This window comes from Nilaparvata lugens, chromosome 10 (assembly GCF_014356525.2).
Source record: "Nilaparvata lugens isolate BPH chromosome 10, ASM1435652v1, whole genome shotgun sequence".
NCBI lineage: Eukaryota > Metazoa > Arthropoda > Insecta > Hemiptera > Delphacidae > Nilaparvata > Nilaparvata lugens.
The window spans coordinates 43,035,337-43,054,198 of record NC_052513.1 but is presented as its reverse complement, the minus strand read 5'-3'; the positions used below and the strand labels follow the sequence as shown (position 1 = coordinate 43,054,198).

The 18,862-nt window shown below is 32.1% G+C and overlaps 2 protein-coding genes across 2 annotated transcripts in view; one reads left to right on the top strand and one right to left on the bottom strand.

Moving 5' to 3' along the window:
* The window catches only part of LOC111050580, a 553,956-nt gene that overhangs the window by 15,359 nt on the left and 519,735 nt on the right, over positions 1-18,862 (top strand). Inside the window, 1 exon segment of the mRNA XM_039436032.1 lies at positions 3,300-3,379. Within this exon segment, the coding sequence (XP_039291966.1) occupies positions 3,300-3,379 (80 nt within the window).
* The window catches only part of LOC111050578 (leucine-rich repeats and immunoglobulin-like domains protein 2), a 132,925-nt gene continuing 126,916 nt past the window's right edge, over positions 12,854-18,862 (bottom strand). The window contains exons 7-8 of the mRNA XM_039436900.1: positions 17,720-17,859; positions 12,854-13,647 (exon numbers count right to left, since the gene is read on the bottom strand). Of these exons, the coding sequence (XP_039292834.1) occupies positions 13,343-13,647; positions 17,720-17,859 (445 nt within the window). The 3' untranslated portion in view covers positions 12,854-13,342. The remainder of the gene's footprint in view (positions 13,648-17,719; positions 17,860-18,862) is intronic.

Here is an 18,862-nt window from a genome sequence, read left to right as displayed (position 1 = left end):
TTTCCCAGAAATGAAACTTATGCCAGTTGATAGGGCTTAAAAATAGCTATCCATGGTATAAATTTGAAGAAAATCGTTGGAGCCGTTTTCGAGAAAACCGTGAAAAACATGGTTTTTTAGTCATTTTCCGCCATTTTTCTCAAGAATATTACGAAGCTCCTGAAATTTTACCAGAAATGAGACTTATGCTAGTTGATAGGGCTTATAAATAGCTATCCATGATATAAATTTGAAGAAAATCGTTAGAGCCATTTTCGAGAAAAACGTGAAAAACATGGTTTTTTAGTAATTATCCGCCATTTTTTCCGCCATCTTGAATTGAATTTTATTGAATTTCTTATTGTCGGGTCCTCATGGTATAGGGACCTTAAGTTTAAAATTTCAAGTCGATCGGTTAATTAGGAATGGAGTTATCGTGTTCACAGACATACACACACACACACATACACACACACACACACACACATACACACACACAGACCAATACCCAAAAATCATGTTTTTGGACTCAGGGGACCTTGAAACGTATAGAAAACTTGAAATTGGGGTACCTTAATTTTTTTTGGAAAGCAATACTTTCCTTACCTATAGTAGTAGGGCAAGGAAAGTAAAAAACCATTTGCTATTAGCTAACTGCAGTAGCGATCCAAGCGGATAATTTGTGTAACTTAAAGTTAGTTTGAAAAAGTAAGATCATAAACATATGGCTGCCGCTTTAACAGAGATAGCTAGAGTTAGCAGACTCAAACCTGCGCTATCTGCTATCTCGTCTGTTAATATTTTTCTAACGTGCCACTATAGCATTGAGTTAACACAGACTTAGAGAATAGCTGGAGTTAGCGAATAGCTCGACTTAGCCAGCTAACTCCAACATTGTGGATACCCCTTCCGGGCTGATAAATAATTTTAATTATTGGCAAAATGTTTATCTCTTCGTCCTTTTTAGTTTCTATTACATTGAACATAACTTATCATACACATGATGAACATATGTGTTTGTCAAGCTCCGTTCAATCTAATAGAATCTATAAGGACGGAAAAATAAACATTTTGTTAATATTTTTGCTGTAAACACAGCTTTAGTCTAGATGATTTTCAATTGAGTTAATCTTCAGAGATGATTGAAATAGCCTACAATATGAATTCATGCAGAGTTGAGCAATATTAAATATTGAAATAGTGAAATTTTCACTCATTAAGTTGGATTTTGTATTACCACAGATTAAATAAGTTATCTTACTAGTATTATGGTATAAATTCTTGGTACTATAAGTATTTACTTCCTTGATGGTATTATATTCCAATTATTATGATATAATTCTTCAATGTTGTTCTCCATCACGAACTGCTTATTATTAAATCACTTTTTGCTTTTAGAAAAAACGACTAGCAGTCAGATATTTTACAATAAATGAATTAATCACTCACTGTGACAACCAGATCTTGCGGCAGTTCCGCAATCTTCTTGGTTATACTCATAGACGAGTAGCAACCAAGTAGCAACTCGTCAGCAACCAAGTAGCAACTCGTCAGCAACCAAGTAGCAACTCGTCAGCAACCAAGTAGCAACCAAGTAGCAAGAGTAGCAACTCGTCTATGAGTACAACCAAGAAGATGGCGGATCTGCCGAAAGATCTCGTTGTCACAGTGAGTGTTTAATTCATTTATTGTGAAATATCTGACTTCTAGTCGTTTTTTCTGAAAGCAAAAAGTGATATTATAATATGTTATATTTGTTATTATTGGCTTGAAATACGGTGTACATGTGGTATCCATTTTGATTAATATGTATATAACCTTATATTTTTTCAATTATTGTACAATTGATCAACTCCTCACGTTCTGCAATTTTATAGAATTGCTCTTCTCATGTTAACTAACTATAGTTTGAAAATAATAGGAGAGTATAGGAGCTATAGTGAGGTCCACGTTATAATGACAGTATTTGATCAACTTTGGTTTCGCTATCCTTGTCTATTATCCGACAAAGCCGGTGGTACTATCCTTTTCTAGGTTTACAATGATGCCAATTATGTTTTTTACAGTGTAGAAATACAATTAATCAATGCAGAGAATCGGCATCGCTATTCTTCTATCTTTATCCACTGTCATTATAACGTGGACCTCACTATAGTCTGCTTTGAAGCTTTCTTGTATAATGTGATTGTATAGGAGATAGCAGGTAATTAATCCTCACAAATATGAAAATCTACAACTATCATATACATAAAACATTTATAAAAGTACCTGAACTCTTTAAGTTCCTCACAAATATAAAAATCTGGTGTGGTACACTCACACAACTTTCCTTGCTCATTGAGCTGTAAGCCTCATTCTTAGACGAGAATAATTTAGGGGAATAACATAATGACGATTGGCGGCAAAATATTTGCAACTACGATCAGACTACTTTATATGTGTATATATAATTGTTTTCAGAGTACTTTTTCCTTTGTGTAAATTGTGAAATTCGATGATTTTTTTTCAAAAGTCGTCAAAACAGCTGTTCTACAGATGAAATATCTAGACTATGACTGTGTTCTTTTTATAAACTGCTCTACCTACCTACCTCATGCACTAGAAGGAGGTTACAACGTCCATTTCTCAAGGATGGGGTGGACCCCCATTAGTTTTCCAGGGAAAAGACTCATGCCAGTTGATAGAGCTGATAGATAACTATACAGGGTATGAATTTGAAAAAAATCGGTCAAGTAATTTTTGAGAAAATCGTAAAAAACATGGTTTTTTAGTAATTATCTGCCATTTTTCTCAAGAATATTACGGAGCTCCTGCAATTTTCCCAAAAATGAGACTCATGTCAGTTGATAGGGCTTATAAATAGCTATCCATGGTATGAATTTGAAGAAAATCGTTAGAGCAGTTTTCGAGAAAAACGTGAAAAACATGGTTTTTTAGTAATTATCCGCCATTTTTTCCGCCATCTTGAATTGAATTTTATTGAATTTCTTATTGTCGGATCCTTATGGTATAAGGACCTTAAGTTTAAAATTTCAAGTCAATCGGTTAATTAGGAATGGAGTTATCGTGTTCACAGACATACACACATACACACACACACATACACACACACACACACACATACACACACACAGACCAACACCCAAAAATCATGTTTTTGGACCCAGGGGACCTTGAAACGTATAGAAATTAAGAAATTGGGGTACCTTATTTTTTTTTTTTGGAAAGCAATACTTTCCTTACCTATGGTAATAGGGCAAGGAAAGTAAAAATCGAGTACCTGAACTTTTCAAGTAGACTACTAAGAATTTTTTTTGCAGGACACATCAACATGATCTTGGACTAAACGGATCTGCAGATAATGGAACAGCTGAGGAGACATTTGGACTTTGGAAAAGAGGTAAGTCCAAACATGAGACTCTATTGCATGCTGTGTTTTCAATATAGATTGGCGTGAAATAATTTCTCAATAAGCTGAATAATGCAAAGACCTTGAAGAGATAAGGTCTTTGGAATAATGATTTTCTCCCAATAAACCAGGACATTTTATCAGGACATCCGAAAATTTATAATGGAACACCAATTTCATGATGAATCTAGAGATTGCTGGTCCAAAATAGCGGAGTATAGAAGTGAAGTGTAGAATTTTTATAGAAGTATATTGTTTCCCTTCAGTGAAAATTCAGATTTCACTCCAATTCATATGAGAGCAGGCAAGGTTAATAAGGTGCTGTTTAAGACAAGAAAATTTGAATCACTAGACACTTCAAATCATCAAAAATTCACCAATAAATCATTATTGACATCTATATTTCATGATGAATCTAGAGATTTCTGGTCCAAAATAGAAGAGTATAGACGTGAAGTGTAGAATTTTCATAGAAGTATATTGTTTCCCTTCAGTGAAAATTCAGATTTCACTCCAATTCATATGAGAGAAGACCAAGTTTATAAGGTGCTGTTCAAGACAAAAAAATTTGACTCACTAGACACGTCAAATTATCAAAAATTCGCCAATAAATCATTACTGACATCTATATTTCAATTCTTCTATTTATTTCCACTTATCGACGGAGATCGTATTATATTATTCTAGTTAAATCATAATAATATTTATAATAATAGCCTATCGAGTGACTGACTAAGGTCTGATGCAGTCAGAGCTCTCAGGTCGCACCTGATCGATTTCAGGACCTCTGACATGACCTTAAAGCTGCGTTTACACCAAAGTTATCAACAAAATGTTCATTTCTCCGTCCTTATAGACTCCATTAGATTGAACATATCTTATCATACACATGATGAGCATATGTGTTTGTAAAAGTTCAATCTAATAATAAAATAAACATTTTGTTAATAACTTTGGTGTAAACGTAGCTTTAGACTATTGAATACAAGAAATGCGTTAATATGACAGTTTTCTCTAGATAACTTATGAAATTTTGAATGATATTAAATAACTTTCATGCACAGGATGGGGTGAAAAAATAGAACCCATTCTGCTTATGAAATCATTGAAAGTTTTATTATTCTCAAATTCACAGTACAATAATCATAATTATTCAGCCACAGAACCTCAGCATACGATTGAATTTATATTTTCATTATTTATATATTTTGAAATTTATTTATAATATTTTTGTAATTTATATATCTTGATATGCATTCAGCCCTTCATTCCTTTACACCGTCCAATCTTATCAACTCTTTCACTTTAGAAATCAGAAACGCTCTTTGCTAACTATATAATATTAAATGATATGTTTTTATTTTAGTTGATAATAATAATATTATTTTTCATGACTTCATTCTTCACACATCAATAGAAACTATCTATAATAACAATATAAACACCTAAAAAATAAACACCTAGAATGAATTTTTATTTTTATAAGATCGAACAATGGTAAATATTTATTGTATAGTAATCTTATGTATTTATTAACATATATGATCGAGTATAATATTGTAAAGGATATGTTTTCAAGATATGTATACATTGCATTCATCAGCATATCATTCTTAACTCACCCTTGATATATATATATGGACATAATATCACATCTAAAATTGTAAAACTTTTCAACAAATGTATATATTATATATATATATATATCATTCAACAAAGAGAAGTATGTATTTTACAAAATTTCAAGTTTTGACTTCCAGCCCTGATGAGAATATTTTAATCTAGTAGCCATTAAAAAACGATTTTCTCACGAAATGAAACAATTCTCCTACACTTCTATCAACTACAGAGCTTTTCAAAATTTTTACAAATTAATTTTTATCACAATTGAGAACCTCATAGAATTTTTTTCGAGACAGGTTTTAATGGCAGCTAGATATTATTCTCATTTTATCAGCTAAAAGTCAAAGGATATGTATCGGTATGGTCTGTTCAGCTAAAGTGAGTCAAACACTTTAGCTTCACTAATGTTTATTTTGCTGACTAATTCACTACTCCACATTACTATATTAATTATTAAATATATAATCAACATCGATATCGACTTGGAAAAATTAATATTTACACTCTTGAAATGCGTATCGCAGATCAAAATATCTTCCACAAGAAATCATTGCTCTAATAAAAATATCATTACTATTACATTTTATAAAACTTTAAAGTGAAAAAGCACTCACATTCTTTGATGTGGCGACGTCCGTTTCGTGCTGGTATCGCACAAAATGTGCGATACCAGCACGAAACGGACGTCGCCACATCAAAGAATGTGAGTGCTTTTTCACTTTAAAGTTTTATAAAATTTAATAGTAATAATAATAGTGGAAACAAGATGGATAACCAACAACAAAAATATCATATTCAGATATTCCTTATAATTCAGAAATTTTTATGATATGAAATCATCTATTTTATTTAGTGACCAAAATATTAAAATAGGTACTGAGAAAAGTCAGATAGATAAATAATAATTATCTATCCAGGAAAATTCATTCATCTATCAGAAACTATTTTTTCTCTGAGTTTGGAACAAAAAAACTGACAAACACTCATAAATGTATCAAACGATATAGGTAATTTCATCTCCTGATAAATAAGAGTAGCTCTCACCAAAAATATGATATATATAGCTGAATAGTTTTAGAACATCAATGAATCTTGAAAACTTTCTTTTGATTCACATAAGAATTTCTGCTACAAATCACAGAAGAGTTTGTTTGAAAATCATCTGAAATTATGGGTGCTCATGCTATTTATGGTTTTAGATTTGGATTCAAAAAAATCTATTCATTGGATTATAAGGGAAAAATATTGGATTCAAGATATCTATTTATTGGATTATAAGAGAAAAAAATCGGATTTGAGAGAATCTATTCATGGATTATAAGAGAAGAATAATGGGATTTAATTGAGAATAATTATTATCAAAATATAAGCTACGGAAAATAATTGGTGGAAACAATTAAATAAGAGAATTTTAAGAGAATCTATTCATTGGATTATAAGAGACGAATATTGGAATTTAATTGAGAATAATTATTATCAAAATATAAGCTACGGAAAATAATTGGTAGAAACAATTAAATTAGCAAATTTAATTTTTCAATGTGGAGGAAACAATAGTACCATAGTCTACAGTAGTAGAAACTACTCTGGTTCTACTGTAGAATAGAGAAACAATAGCACAAGTTACGCTATTATTCATCTATGACTGTAGTCTGCATAAGCTAGTTTGGTACTGCACAATTTAGAGCGGCATTTTCAAAAATTAATAAAGAACAATAACTGCAGTATGAAGCTTTATTCTTATGTGCTTAAATTTTTCAAATTTTGAATAATTCAGAACGGCATTTTTGAAAGTGAATAAAGAATAATAATAATAACTGCAGTATGGAAGCTATTCTAATCTGATCTAAAGCTCTTCATAATCCATTGATGATGCACACCAATTCTAGAACATGAAGAGATTAATAAACTACGTAGATGGATTGAATATTATGATAAGTTTCAACCCAGCAACATTGAAAGCTTTAAAAAAATATGATAAATATTATCAGGCGATTTCTCTCCAGCTTGCATATTCATGAACACAATGATCTCAAATTGAGATTATCATAATAAGTGAAAAATTTATCAACAATTTTATTCCATCTACTTTGATGGCTAGATTTTCTACTATTAACAATAGTTGTGGTAGTAAGAAATGCGTTCAATATTTATATTATTCTAGCTTTTGTAAATTTGTCAAGGTATAGTGTGATATGTTTCAAAGGTTTTCAAATCAGTAACAAAGTTGACAATGATTGGTAGATTGGATATTGCTATGAAGATTAGATAGGAGGGCAGATGACGCTTCTTTTATTTATTTATCTACAATGAAAATTACACTAATGTAATAACATTGAAAGATAAAATAATAAGATAGTTCTTGTGCTATTTTTCTTCCAAATTTATAGGTGAAAAAGTCCGAATAAGGTTAGAATTTCACGTGTACAATTTTGATAAGATTTCAGTCCAAAGGAAAATGAAAAATGATTTTGTCTAGAAATTGAATGTAATTAGGAGCCTATAAGGCTTTTATTTTCCTTCACTACTTATTTGTTGACCACTTTTGCTATTTTATTTCAAAAACAAAACTAAGAGCCTATAACCCTTCCATTTCCCCTTCATTTGACGAGAATTCGAACAGAATGCTTCAAAACTTTCCCATGTTAGATTTGACTCTCACTTTATAATCTCCTCAAACTTTATCTATATTGTTCAATGCTGAATTTCAACTACAAATATATTCTCGATGCTATGAAGCATTCCAAAATCATCTGTTTATTCAATCATTCAGAATGACACAACTTACAAAAAAATACCACATGCTTATAAGCCCAGAACGGATCCAATTGTAATTTATACAACAGTTCAAATGTATCTAGGTTTTGTGTCACTTCAGCATTCTTCAGTTACACACTCAATTCACAATAATTCAAACACACAAAAATCATTTCTAAATTAAAAAAATACTTCTAATACATTGGGAGAATTGGTCCAACAATTTAAAAACAAAATATTATTTTCAACAAGTATTCACCTTCATCATTTCACTGTATGTAGGTCTATTCCTTCTATCTCATTCTAAAAATACTTCTGTAGCCCTCAGTACTTGAAAATATTCCCCTTCAAATAGTAAAAAGAGATACAATATTATCTCTAAAATTTGAGTTCATGAAATTTGCATTGACATTTCTGTGGAGACTGTCACTATCCTTAGAACTGGGGTTTCAAATTGGGCTCGAAAAAGTTTGTGAACAATGACTTGATGTTTATTACCATATCTTACCAAAAACGTTTGAACAAAAATTGGAAGTGGAAAAAATTTCTTATTTTTTTATAACATTGTTCATTAAAAAATTCGACTATAAAGTTTTGGGAAAATTGAGGAGAACAATAGGAAAATTAAACGGAGAATTATTGATAAGGAGAATTAATAGGGGAATATTTTAATGGGAAAACAAAAACCAATCTTCTTATTATTTTATCAATGTCAACTTTGTTCAAGATTTTCTACTAGTTTAGACTAAAATTGCTAGACTACGATATTGATAATTCCAATATAGATTCACATCAACTTGCATCTGATTATAAAAATAGACATATAAAGGTGAATATCAAAATTATTTTAAAGATAATTTATAATTTATATTGCAGGATATGTTTAGCTATTTGTGGACTTCACAAAGACATGTTAATGATATGATTTTAGTTTACATTGGGCACAATATTGATATGTTTACATGGTTTTGCTAGACGTGTGCTATACCTCAAAAGCTAAATTAAATGCATTTATGATAATAACAATCACATTATCAAATATAATTAGATATTGAAAATTAATACTATTATGCTGCATTATACAAATTTATACATCTTATCCGAAAATACACTTACTTCTCATTATAGGTCTACATCATCAGTTTTATTACCCACGCACAAGCCTTGAGCTCATGTGGGCTTCATTCTCAACGAAAAATCACTGAATCAAGTCGATCAGTTCTTCTCATATTACATATCATTTGTATCTCATTGAATTCTTTATTGAGATTACGGTAATTCAATTGAAATTCAGATTGAATTTATTAACTTAATCAAATCAAATCAAATCATTTATTGTTGCAAAACATTACAATAATGTTAAAAACAAACGTCATATGAGTCAAAAGAAAGTCATTTATACAAATAGATAATCATAAGTTCAAAGCTATATAGAGCTGTAGAATCATTGATTGGTAAAGTTCATTTAGGTAGCCTTCATTTTCCAAATGTGAAGATGATAATTTGAATTTTGATTTGATGGAATAAAAATTTTGATTTTCAATGGAATGAAACACAGAGCTATGCTATACGATTCATTGAAGAATGTACTGTGTGAACTGTGAAGCTATGGATTGGAATGCAAAAATTTTAATACATATATCATTTGCATCGGTTTATGTCATACCGTGATCCAACTCAACATGACTTAGTTCTGAAAACAGTATATATTTGGAGAACACTTCTTTTTTGTAACTTTTTTTCTTGATTTAATGAATGTCAATCATATTATTAAACTGATTTATTTCAATATTATGATTCACAATATGATCAGGAAAAATATGATGGCATATGAATAGCAAAAAATTAGATTTCTCAAGACTTCTTGATTTTCTAATGTTGCTAGAATATTTTCAGATAAATTCATCAATTCTCATCAACTTTCATTCATATTCTCACATACTTACTCCAGTCATACCAACATACAATATTATTATTTACAGCCTAAAACACTAAACACAAAAATATATAAGTAGTATTTATTAATAGATGAAATTTCAAATTACACATAGCAGAATTAGTAGCTCCATTAGTTAGAAATTCATGATTTTAAATTTCCAAACATCTAAAAGAGTCATCACACCAATATTTCACAAAAATGCACTTATTCTCATCAATTTTTGAATAATTTTGATCAGTTTATAAATTAACAATATAATATTCTAGGCTATACAATAAATTTCAAAAGCTGTGTATCTACACAGTCTCTTATCCATGTTTATTATATAGTATAATAATAATCAACATTTATAAAAATCATAACTACAGTGTGATATTACAATATTTTTGTTGACAATGAATGTTGATTTTTGCATTAACAACTAATTCTAATGTGATATGCTTTCCTCATGTCATTCATAAATTATTCCTGTATTTATTCATGTAATTACTGGAGATTTCTTCAATAACCGTATTTGTGTAAAAGCTTTAAGCTTATGGAATGTTATCTGCCATTTATTATTCATCTAGAAGTTCTTTTAAAATGATTTGAGAATTTTTGTAGAATATGTTATTGATTTTTAACATTCTAAGTCAGATCCCAGCCGAGATATAAACAGTTGTTTAAGGCATCTGACTTGAGATGGTTGCCTAGTCTGCGACGCATAACTGAGTCTCAAATCAGAGGGCTGCCAGCGGTAGGGTTAACATTTTGAAATAAAGTCAGATCTAAAAATGTATCGAATATTCTCATATTGAATTAATCAGCTTTCTTTTACATCTTGATCATCATCATATTCACAACAATCACTAGAACTCAAAATTTTAAGAGAAGTTGAAAGATCCTCATGGAATATTGTTATCTGACATTGAAGGATCTTGAACTACTTTCACAATAATTCATATGGAAAGTGTCTTCCACTCATAGTTTTCATTGAAACTTGACAAATTATCTGATTTCAGAATTCACAAATTTGTTTATCCATTAATGCATTCATTTATCTATATATCAATTTATTTATTCATTATAAATTTATTAATGAATGCTACAGTCTGAACTGAGTACAGCCTTTCCAAAGTATATATCTGAGAATCACACCAGAGTTAGTAGGTACTTCCAGAGAGAAGTATGTTAGATCTTCCCTTATCCCTGATTCCACTGGTTAAATTACAATTTTAACTATTGAATAATATTTAACTATTTCTGCTATTAAATAGCAATAAGTGATTAAATAAATTACATATCACTATAGAATCATTTGTCAACTTATGTTCATGATTATAATAATTATTCATAATGTAAACCATTGAATCTTCAACATCAATATGCGACAATTATTTATTAATATTTCCAGAGTATTGCATTTTGCAAAAGACAATTTTTTCAACAAAAATATCTATCTACGGATAGCCTAACCTTTATTCAAAAATCTAATCATGTAACGAACTTCCAACACTGATCCTCATGTGATGCAACTGTCATGAAGACATGATTTTCATGAAGTCACCTATTAGGGAAGTGACGTGCGTAGATCCTTTGAATATTATTTACACATTACACAAATATTATAACAGTGAAATTGTTTAACAAGAATATTATTAATCATTATCATATTTTGTATGTACACATGTAGATACATCTCACAAACCATTACAAATTTTGATACAATTGAAGATTTTGGAATGTATATTGAATAAATAAAATGATGGTTGTATTTCCTAGTATAAACTATGGGAGTGTTAATGGAAAATCATAGGTGAATATTGTCAACTAGAAAATATGAATTATGAATTTAATAGTTGTATTTCCTAGTATAAACTATAGGAGTGTTAATGGAAAATCATAGGTGAATATTGTCAACTAGAAAATATGAATTATGAATTTAATGGTTTATTCTAGACTCATATTTTCTAGTAAAGTATAGGAGTGTTAATGGGGAATCATAGTTGAATTTTGTAATGTTTCTCTCGCGTTGAAAAGCAAGCAAAAAGTTATAACAGAGCTCTTGTAAATCCATAACGACAGGAGCCATGATATTGAAATATTTCACAGAATTACATTTTTGGTTGGCCTTTAATAATATTACTCATCATTTCTTCGTATTTTTGAATTAATTACTATTACCTCACCCTCCCATTGTGTGGAATAAACCCCTACCGTATAGAAAACTAGGTACCTAACAAAGACATTCAATTAATGGTGGGAGTAGAGAAGGAAATAGCTAACTGAGACTATAAAGGTTCCAAAAGTGTAATCTCTCTTTTCCGTCTTTCGGAGGAGACGATGAACCCGTCGGTCCCGACTACCTAATAAGTAGTCGTCATCTCTCATCACCATCCCTCTCACTCATTACCCACGCACAAGTCTAATAGCTTATGTGGGCATCACCCTCAATATCATCATTATTAATGCAGTTGATTTTCTAGTTCAACTTTATGAAACTTTTATGACTTTATGATTTTCTATTTCATAAAAATATAACAAATTTAAAACATAATAGAAAATAGAGTTTTTTAATCTCATCTTCCCAATATTCTATGTCCAGTCTCGAGAGAAACAATTTCTCTAGTCAGACTCATGAAAGCAAACTGATTGCTATAATATTATCTTTCCATTATTCTATACCCAATTTCAGGAGAGATGACTTCTCTAGTCAGGCTTACGAAGAACGGGGTACAATTTTCTTGGGTAATTTTCTCTGTATTTTGCAATAATTAATTCTTGTTTATTTGAGTCGATAAATCCTTAATTTTTTGTGTAGCTGATAAGTTGATAGTGTGGTAATTATTCATATTGAATGAAAAAGACTAAGAAATTGTCAAAAACCACATATTTATTGATACTTAGAAAGACTGGTTTCGGTTATTACACCATTGTCAATCTCTGATAAACTCAGAGTTTGTCAGGGATTGACAATGGTGTGATAACCGAAACCGGTCTTTCTAAGTGTCAATAAATCTGTGGTTTTTTGACAATTTCTTAATCTTTTTCATTCAATCCTCAATTTGATTCTGTTTTTGGGAGTTTTGATGGGAACAAATACAATTTCCTATATTCAGATTTAGAGAAAAATAAATCAATAATACCTTTGAAGAATCCTTTTAGGATTTTTAAAACTTTACACACCATGTCAATCGGTTTATTGAATCCTTGATAGATTTAAAATAGGGAATAGCCTTCTACATTATTTTTCTATCCAGTTTGGAATTCTCTCACACATGCACAACCCTATTGAAAAAATGCTCAATAGATTCCAGGGAACAAGGCATAGATTTCAATGGGAACATTTTTTTGGTAACAAAAATTATGCATACATTTTTCCATTTGAAAATTTCCACTCACATGCCAACCAATTTCCTTTGATTACAGATAAGAAAATCATAGGGATTCAGCAATTAGTATTTGTATTCTACATCAGTAGTTAATATTAAACCAGACTGTAGGAGTAGACTATTAAGAAAAACCGGGGCATAATTTTCTTGGCTAATTTTCTTTGTATTTTCCAATTAATACTTTTTGTTTATACCGATTGAAAGCCTTCATTTTCTTGCCAACTATTTATGATACAAAATCATAGGGATTCAGAAATTTTAGTATCAGTAACAGAACTGGACATACAGATGATTGGTAGCTAGCAGAAGTGATGACGTCACGAAGTATTGCCAACCATGAAACGTGACGTCAGCGTTGTCAGAGGACGAGGATGACGCTCGTCCAATGAGGTTCTTGCCGATGCAGTTCATCTTGTCGAGTGGCAATTTTTGCACCATGTACTCGCGGTGTTCATGAACCATGGTGCAAAGTAGGCGTTTCTTCTGCATGAAATCGTCATCTTTGCCTTTCAGGTTGCGAAGCCAGTCTCCGTACCAGCGCAGCTGGCAGTCGCAGACTAACGGGTTATCTAGAAGGCACAGAGAAATTTATTTATCCATTCATTTATCTAGACATCTACAAAGTCGATAGAATGATTGGGAGAAAGACAGAATTCTGTCCAAAACTGTTTCTGTCCCGAATTTTCAATTTTCAATTTCAATTTATTGAAAGCACACACAACAAGACAAAACAAAATTACAAAGAATTACGAAACAAATAAGACACAATAAAATGTTACAAATAAATAGTTATTTGTGCATCTAGGGACTAAAGTGCAACTTTTTCTCCCTGAGGGAAACTGTTGTCGCCCGATGGCGTAGCCGAGGGCGACAATTTCCCTGAGGGAGAATAAGTACTTTAGTCCCGTGATGCACACAACATTTTTCCTCCACCTACACCAATACCTATAACAATGAATAATTTTACTACATCTTCACGCTTTCACACTATTTTTTTAAAAAAGTTATTTAATCAGCTGTTTTAGCACACTTGAAATTTGGACAATATGAATGTCAACAATGCTTGCCGTCGTCGACTGCGGAAAAGTTCGCATAAACGAAAACGTACCTTTAGATGAACGCTCTCGTAGAGATGCCGATGACGTTAGAGGTGTGTACTTTTTCATATCCACCAACGGTTGAACATAACCTAACAATCGAAATAGAGCTACTTATTTCCTAGAGCTAAAATATTCCAAAGATCGAAATAGAGCTCTTTTACTTTTCCTCTACCGACCACGACAGTGTTGCCACATTCCTCATTCTTCAATCGCGGCGTTGTCGGACTTCTTCCCATGTTAATCTTATGGGTTTATTTTTACTCCCTTGGGAGTAAAAGTGATCACTTTTCCCGCTGGGAATTATTTTTAGTCCCATGGGAGGAAAAGTAGTACTTTAGTATTCGATTCCAGGGTGTAAAATGAGACTTTTGATAGTAGGTGGAGGAAAACAAATTTATATAGGCTTAGTTGATAATCCAGTCTAAATTAGGAGAATCTATAGGATTTGAAGGAAGTACATCAGTTCATCAAGATCTCAGTTCATCAAGGTCTCGGTTCATCAAGGTCTCAGTTCATCAAGGTATCAGTTCATCAAGGTCTCAGTTCATCAAGGTCTCAGTTCATCAAGGTCTCAGTTCATCAAGGTCTCAGTACATCAAGGTCTCAGTGCATCAAGGTCTCAGTCCATCATGGTCTCAGTTCATCAAGGTCTCAGTTCTTCAAGGTCTCAGTTCATCATGATCTCAGTTCATCAAGGTCTCAGTTCATCAAGGTCTCAGTTCATCAAGGTCTCAGTTCATCAAGGTCTCAGTTTATCAAGGTCTCAGTTTATCAAGGTCTCAGTTCATCAAGGTCTCGGTTCATCAAGGTCACAGTTCATCAACGTCTCAGTTCATCAAGGTCTCAATTCATCAATGTCTCAGTTCATCAAGGTCTCAGTTCATCAAGGTCTCAGTTCATCAAGGTCTCAGTTCATCAAGGTCTCAGTTCATCAAGGTCTCAGTTCATCAAGGTCTCAGTTCATCAAGGTCTCAGTTCATCAAGGTCTCAGTTCATCAAGGTCTCAGTTCATCAAGGTCTCCGTTTATCAAGGTCTCAGTTCATCAAAGTCTCGGTTCATCAAGGTCACAGTTCATCAACGTCTCAGTTTATCAAGGTCTCAGTTCATCAAAGTCTCATTGCATCAAAGTCTCATTGCATCAAGGTCTCAGTTCATCAAGGTCTCAGCTTATCAAGTATGTCAGTTCATCAAGGTCTCAGTTCATCAAGGTCTCAGTTCATCAAGGTCTCAGCTTATCAAGGTCTCAGTTCATCAAGGTCTCAGTTCATCAAGGTCTCAGTTCATCAAAGTCTCAGTTTATCAAGGTTTCACTTCATCAAGGTCTCAGTTCATCAAGGTCTCTTTTCATCAAGGTCTCAGTTCATCAAGGTCTCAAATCATCAAAATCTCAGTTCATAAATGTCTCAGTTAATCATTGTCTCAGTTCATCAAGGTCTCAGTTCATCAAGGTCTCAGTTCATCAATTTGTCAGTTCATCAAGGTCTCAGTTCATCAAGGTCTCAGTTCATCAATGTCTCAGTTCGTCAAGGTCTCAGTTCATCAAGGTCTCAGTTCATCAAGGTCTCAGTTCATCAAGGTCTCAGTTTATGAAGAACCACCTGTTCTACAACCACAGATTTATTAGAAATTGAGATACTGGTTTCGGTTGTTACATCATTATCAATCTCTGGTAAACTTAAAATAGAGTGAAGATCAGCAGTATTTTTTCACTAAAACCGAGCACTGCTATTGGTGGAAGTCGTGACCTGTCAAGGTGAACGTCTGCCATTGGCTTAGACAAGCCCCTCCCCTATTAACGGTGCATAGGAACGCTACAGAATGACGATTGAATTTGACCTTGACTGAACGTTCACCTTGACAGGTCACTGCTTTCACCAATAATGGTGCTCGGCCGTCAGTTCAAATACTGTTGCTCTTTAGTTTTAATCTACCAGAGATTGATAATATGGTTAAATAACTGAAACTGGTATCTATATACTTGATAAATCAGAGCTGTGAATAACAAATAGTGAGTAGGTTTTTCATTTTGTATTCAAATTTTTTAAATAAGTGCAATATTTCTAAAGTTTTTAATTTATTGTGATTCATTTAGAGTATAAAATCAACCTTCAAAATTCGAAATTTTAAATCATCATTTCTGGACCGAAAATCAAGTGACGAAGCAGTGTGTGACTATATAACCTTATCTTTTGGACATTAACATTTTATCAAAATTTTTGGAGAGAAATAGTACAGGCTCAGCCTAGTTTTTCTTCCAATGTCATAATTGTATTATGATTATAGTATTTTATACAATAAATAAAATAAAATAAAATAAAATAAATCTGTGGTTGGACAATATCTCGTCTCTTCAATTAAATTGCTGAATAGTTAGTTGTGTATTTTCTGGCTCTAAATTTCGTAAAATTATTCAAAAAATTTCCAATTAATGGTGATTTGAGTGTGTTTTCAACCGTCAAAATTTAAAAATCTTTGTTTTCGTTGTTTTTGAGTGAAAATGTACTAAATTCTAGTAAAGTGAAATCATAACCCTATTTTGGACTTTTAAAATGTTATCTAAATTTGGGAGAGGAATAGTACAAGGAGTATCCTTAGTTTTTCTCTCCCAATCAGTGTTTCTGTCCAAAGCTCCGCCAATTTATGTAGATGCATAACAATATGATTATTATCTACAGTTATTAATTATATTACAAATTGCTTTTTCATATCATATACAGTTCAATAACTATTTTCTTAGTCTATATTATGTAAATTCATCTATAATTTTGCTGTATTGTAAGCTATTGTATATAAGTGTAACTTATAAGCCAGTATATATTGTATTCTACATAAATAAAGTACTCAATCAATCAATCAATCAATTTCTTTGTAAAAAATAAAAATAAATAAATTGAATAGGATAGGATTTCAAACTCAATAATGCTGCAAGAAAAAGAGCTGATATCTCGGAATTGTTTTGATAAAACATAACTGAGTTATATTCATTTATACAATAAGTACATTATCAAAATGATTGGGAGAGGAAGAATAAGGTAACCTTGTGCTATTCCTCTCCAAAATTTGGATAACATAGGTTAGATCACATCCACTGTGATCTATTACAAAGTTGAAAGGTTTATTTCTTTGTGGATCTGTACAGGCTCAAATGATTCAATAATCAGATAATTAATAAGAACCAGTAATCAATAGTATTCAGTTACAAAAATGAGTTGTTATTCCGTTTTCTTCTGATAAAGGAGATCGCTTATATATATCATACATCAACAACATCAAGAGTATGCCAAGTTTCCAGTTTAGTAGATTCACCGTCGTCCAAGCAAAATCAATAAATTGTAATAACAGAGCAATCTCTTTCTTGCGGCTCCCCTGCAATCATGATATTTTATAGTGCCTGGATAATTGGCCCAGTTTTCTGCCATGCTTGGCATCCCAGTTTCTTGGGAACGTTCGCAATTATAATTTATTCAGTCGTTGGAAGAAAGACTTTCAGTAGAACTTCCATTATAGGTTGTTATTTTGTATTTGAAGAAATTCGCTCACCCATGACGTCGACAATTCGCAAAGTATCAACCACTGGCTCCATCACATCTTCCGGAATATGTTTCAGTTTGTTGTTCTGCAGGTTTAGATTCTCCAGTGAGTTCAAGTTGTCGAATACCATGGCTGGCAGAACTTTGATGCTGCAACAGAGAAAGAAACAATTTTTTTCAGATTTAACATATTTTCTAGTTGCTCAAAAAGACATAAACCACTTTTAGTATCTACAGTTGAAAAACAAAAATCTGGTGTGGTGCACTCACACAGCTTTCCTTGCCGTTATGAAACTTGATCACCTGACACTAGTGTTCTCGCGCATCTCAAGTCTACTATTCAAAGATATGAGACAGCTGGTGATAGGACAATAACGCTGGAGACACACAAGGTCTGCAATCTCTTCGTAGTGAATGATTTAATAGAACTGTTGCCAACAGTTGGCAATTTAAAAATCACATTTTCTCGAATTTCAAGCTTATTTTCAATTTTAGGTGGAAATTTTACTGAACATTAATTGCAGAGATTTTCATGCTCTATCTTTTCCACTCGGAATTTGTTGTTTAAATTGTATAGGAAGTCTGATAATTGAGAATCTAAAATCAAACTTTGCATAGATGGGGCGGAGCTCCTGAAATTTTTAAAGATATAGGACTTGTTGCAGTTGATAGAGCTTATCAATGACTATTTCAGGTATGAATTTGATCAAAAACGTTGGAGCCATTTTTGAGAAAATCGTGAAAAACCCTGTTTTTGACAACATTTCCGCCATTTTATCCGCCATCTTGGATTGCATTTGATCGAAATTGTTCGTGTCGGATCCTTATAGTGTAAGGACCTTATGTTCCAAATTTCAAGTCATTCCGTTAACTGGGAGATGAGATATCGTGTACACAGACGCACATACACTCATACACACATACACACACATACAGACCAATACCCAAAAATCACTCTTTTGGACTCAGGGGACCTTGAAACGTATAGGAATTTAGAGATTGGGGTACCTTAATTTTTTTCGGAAAGCAATACTTTCCTTACCTATGGTAATAGGGCAAGGAAAGTAAAAAGATTACAGAGAACGAAAACTGCACTCTGATTAACACATCGGATAATTTTTTGGAGTGAGCTGCACTCCAATGCTTCAACCAG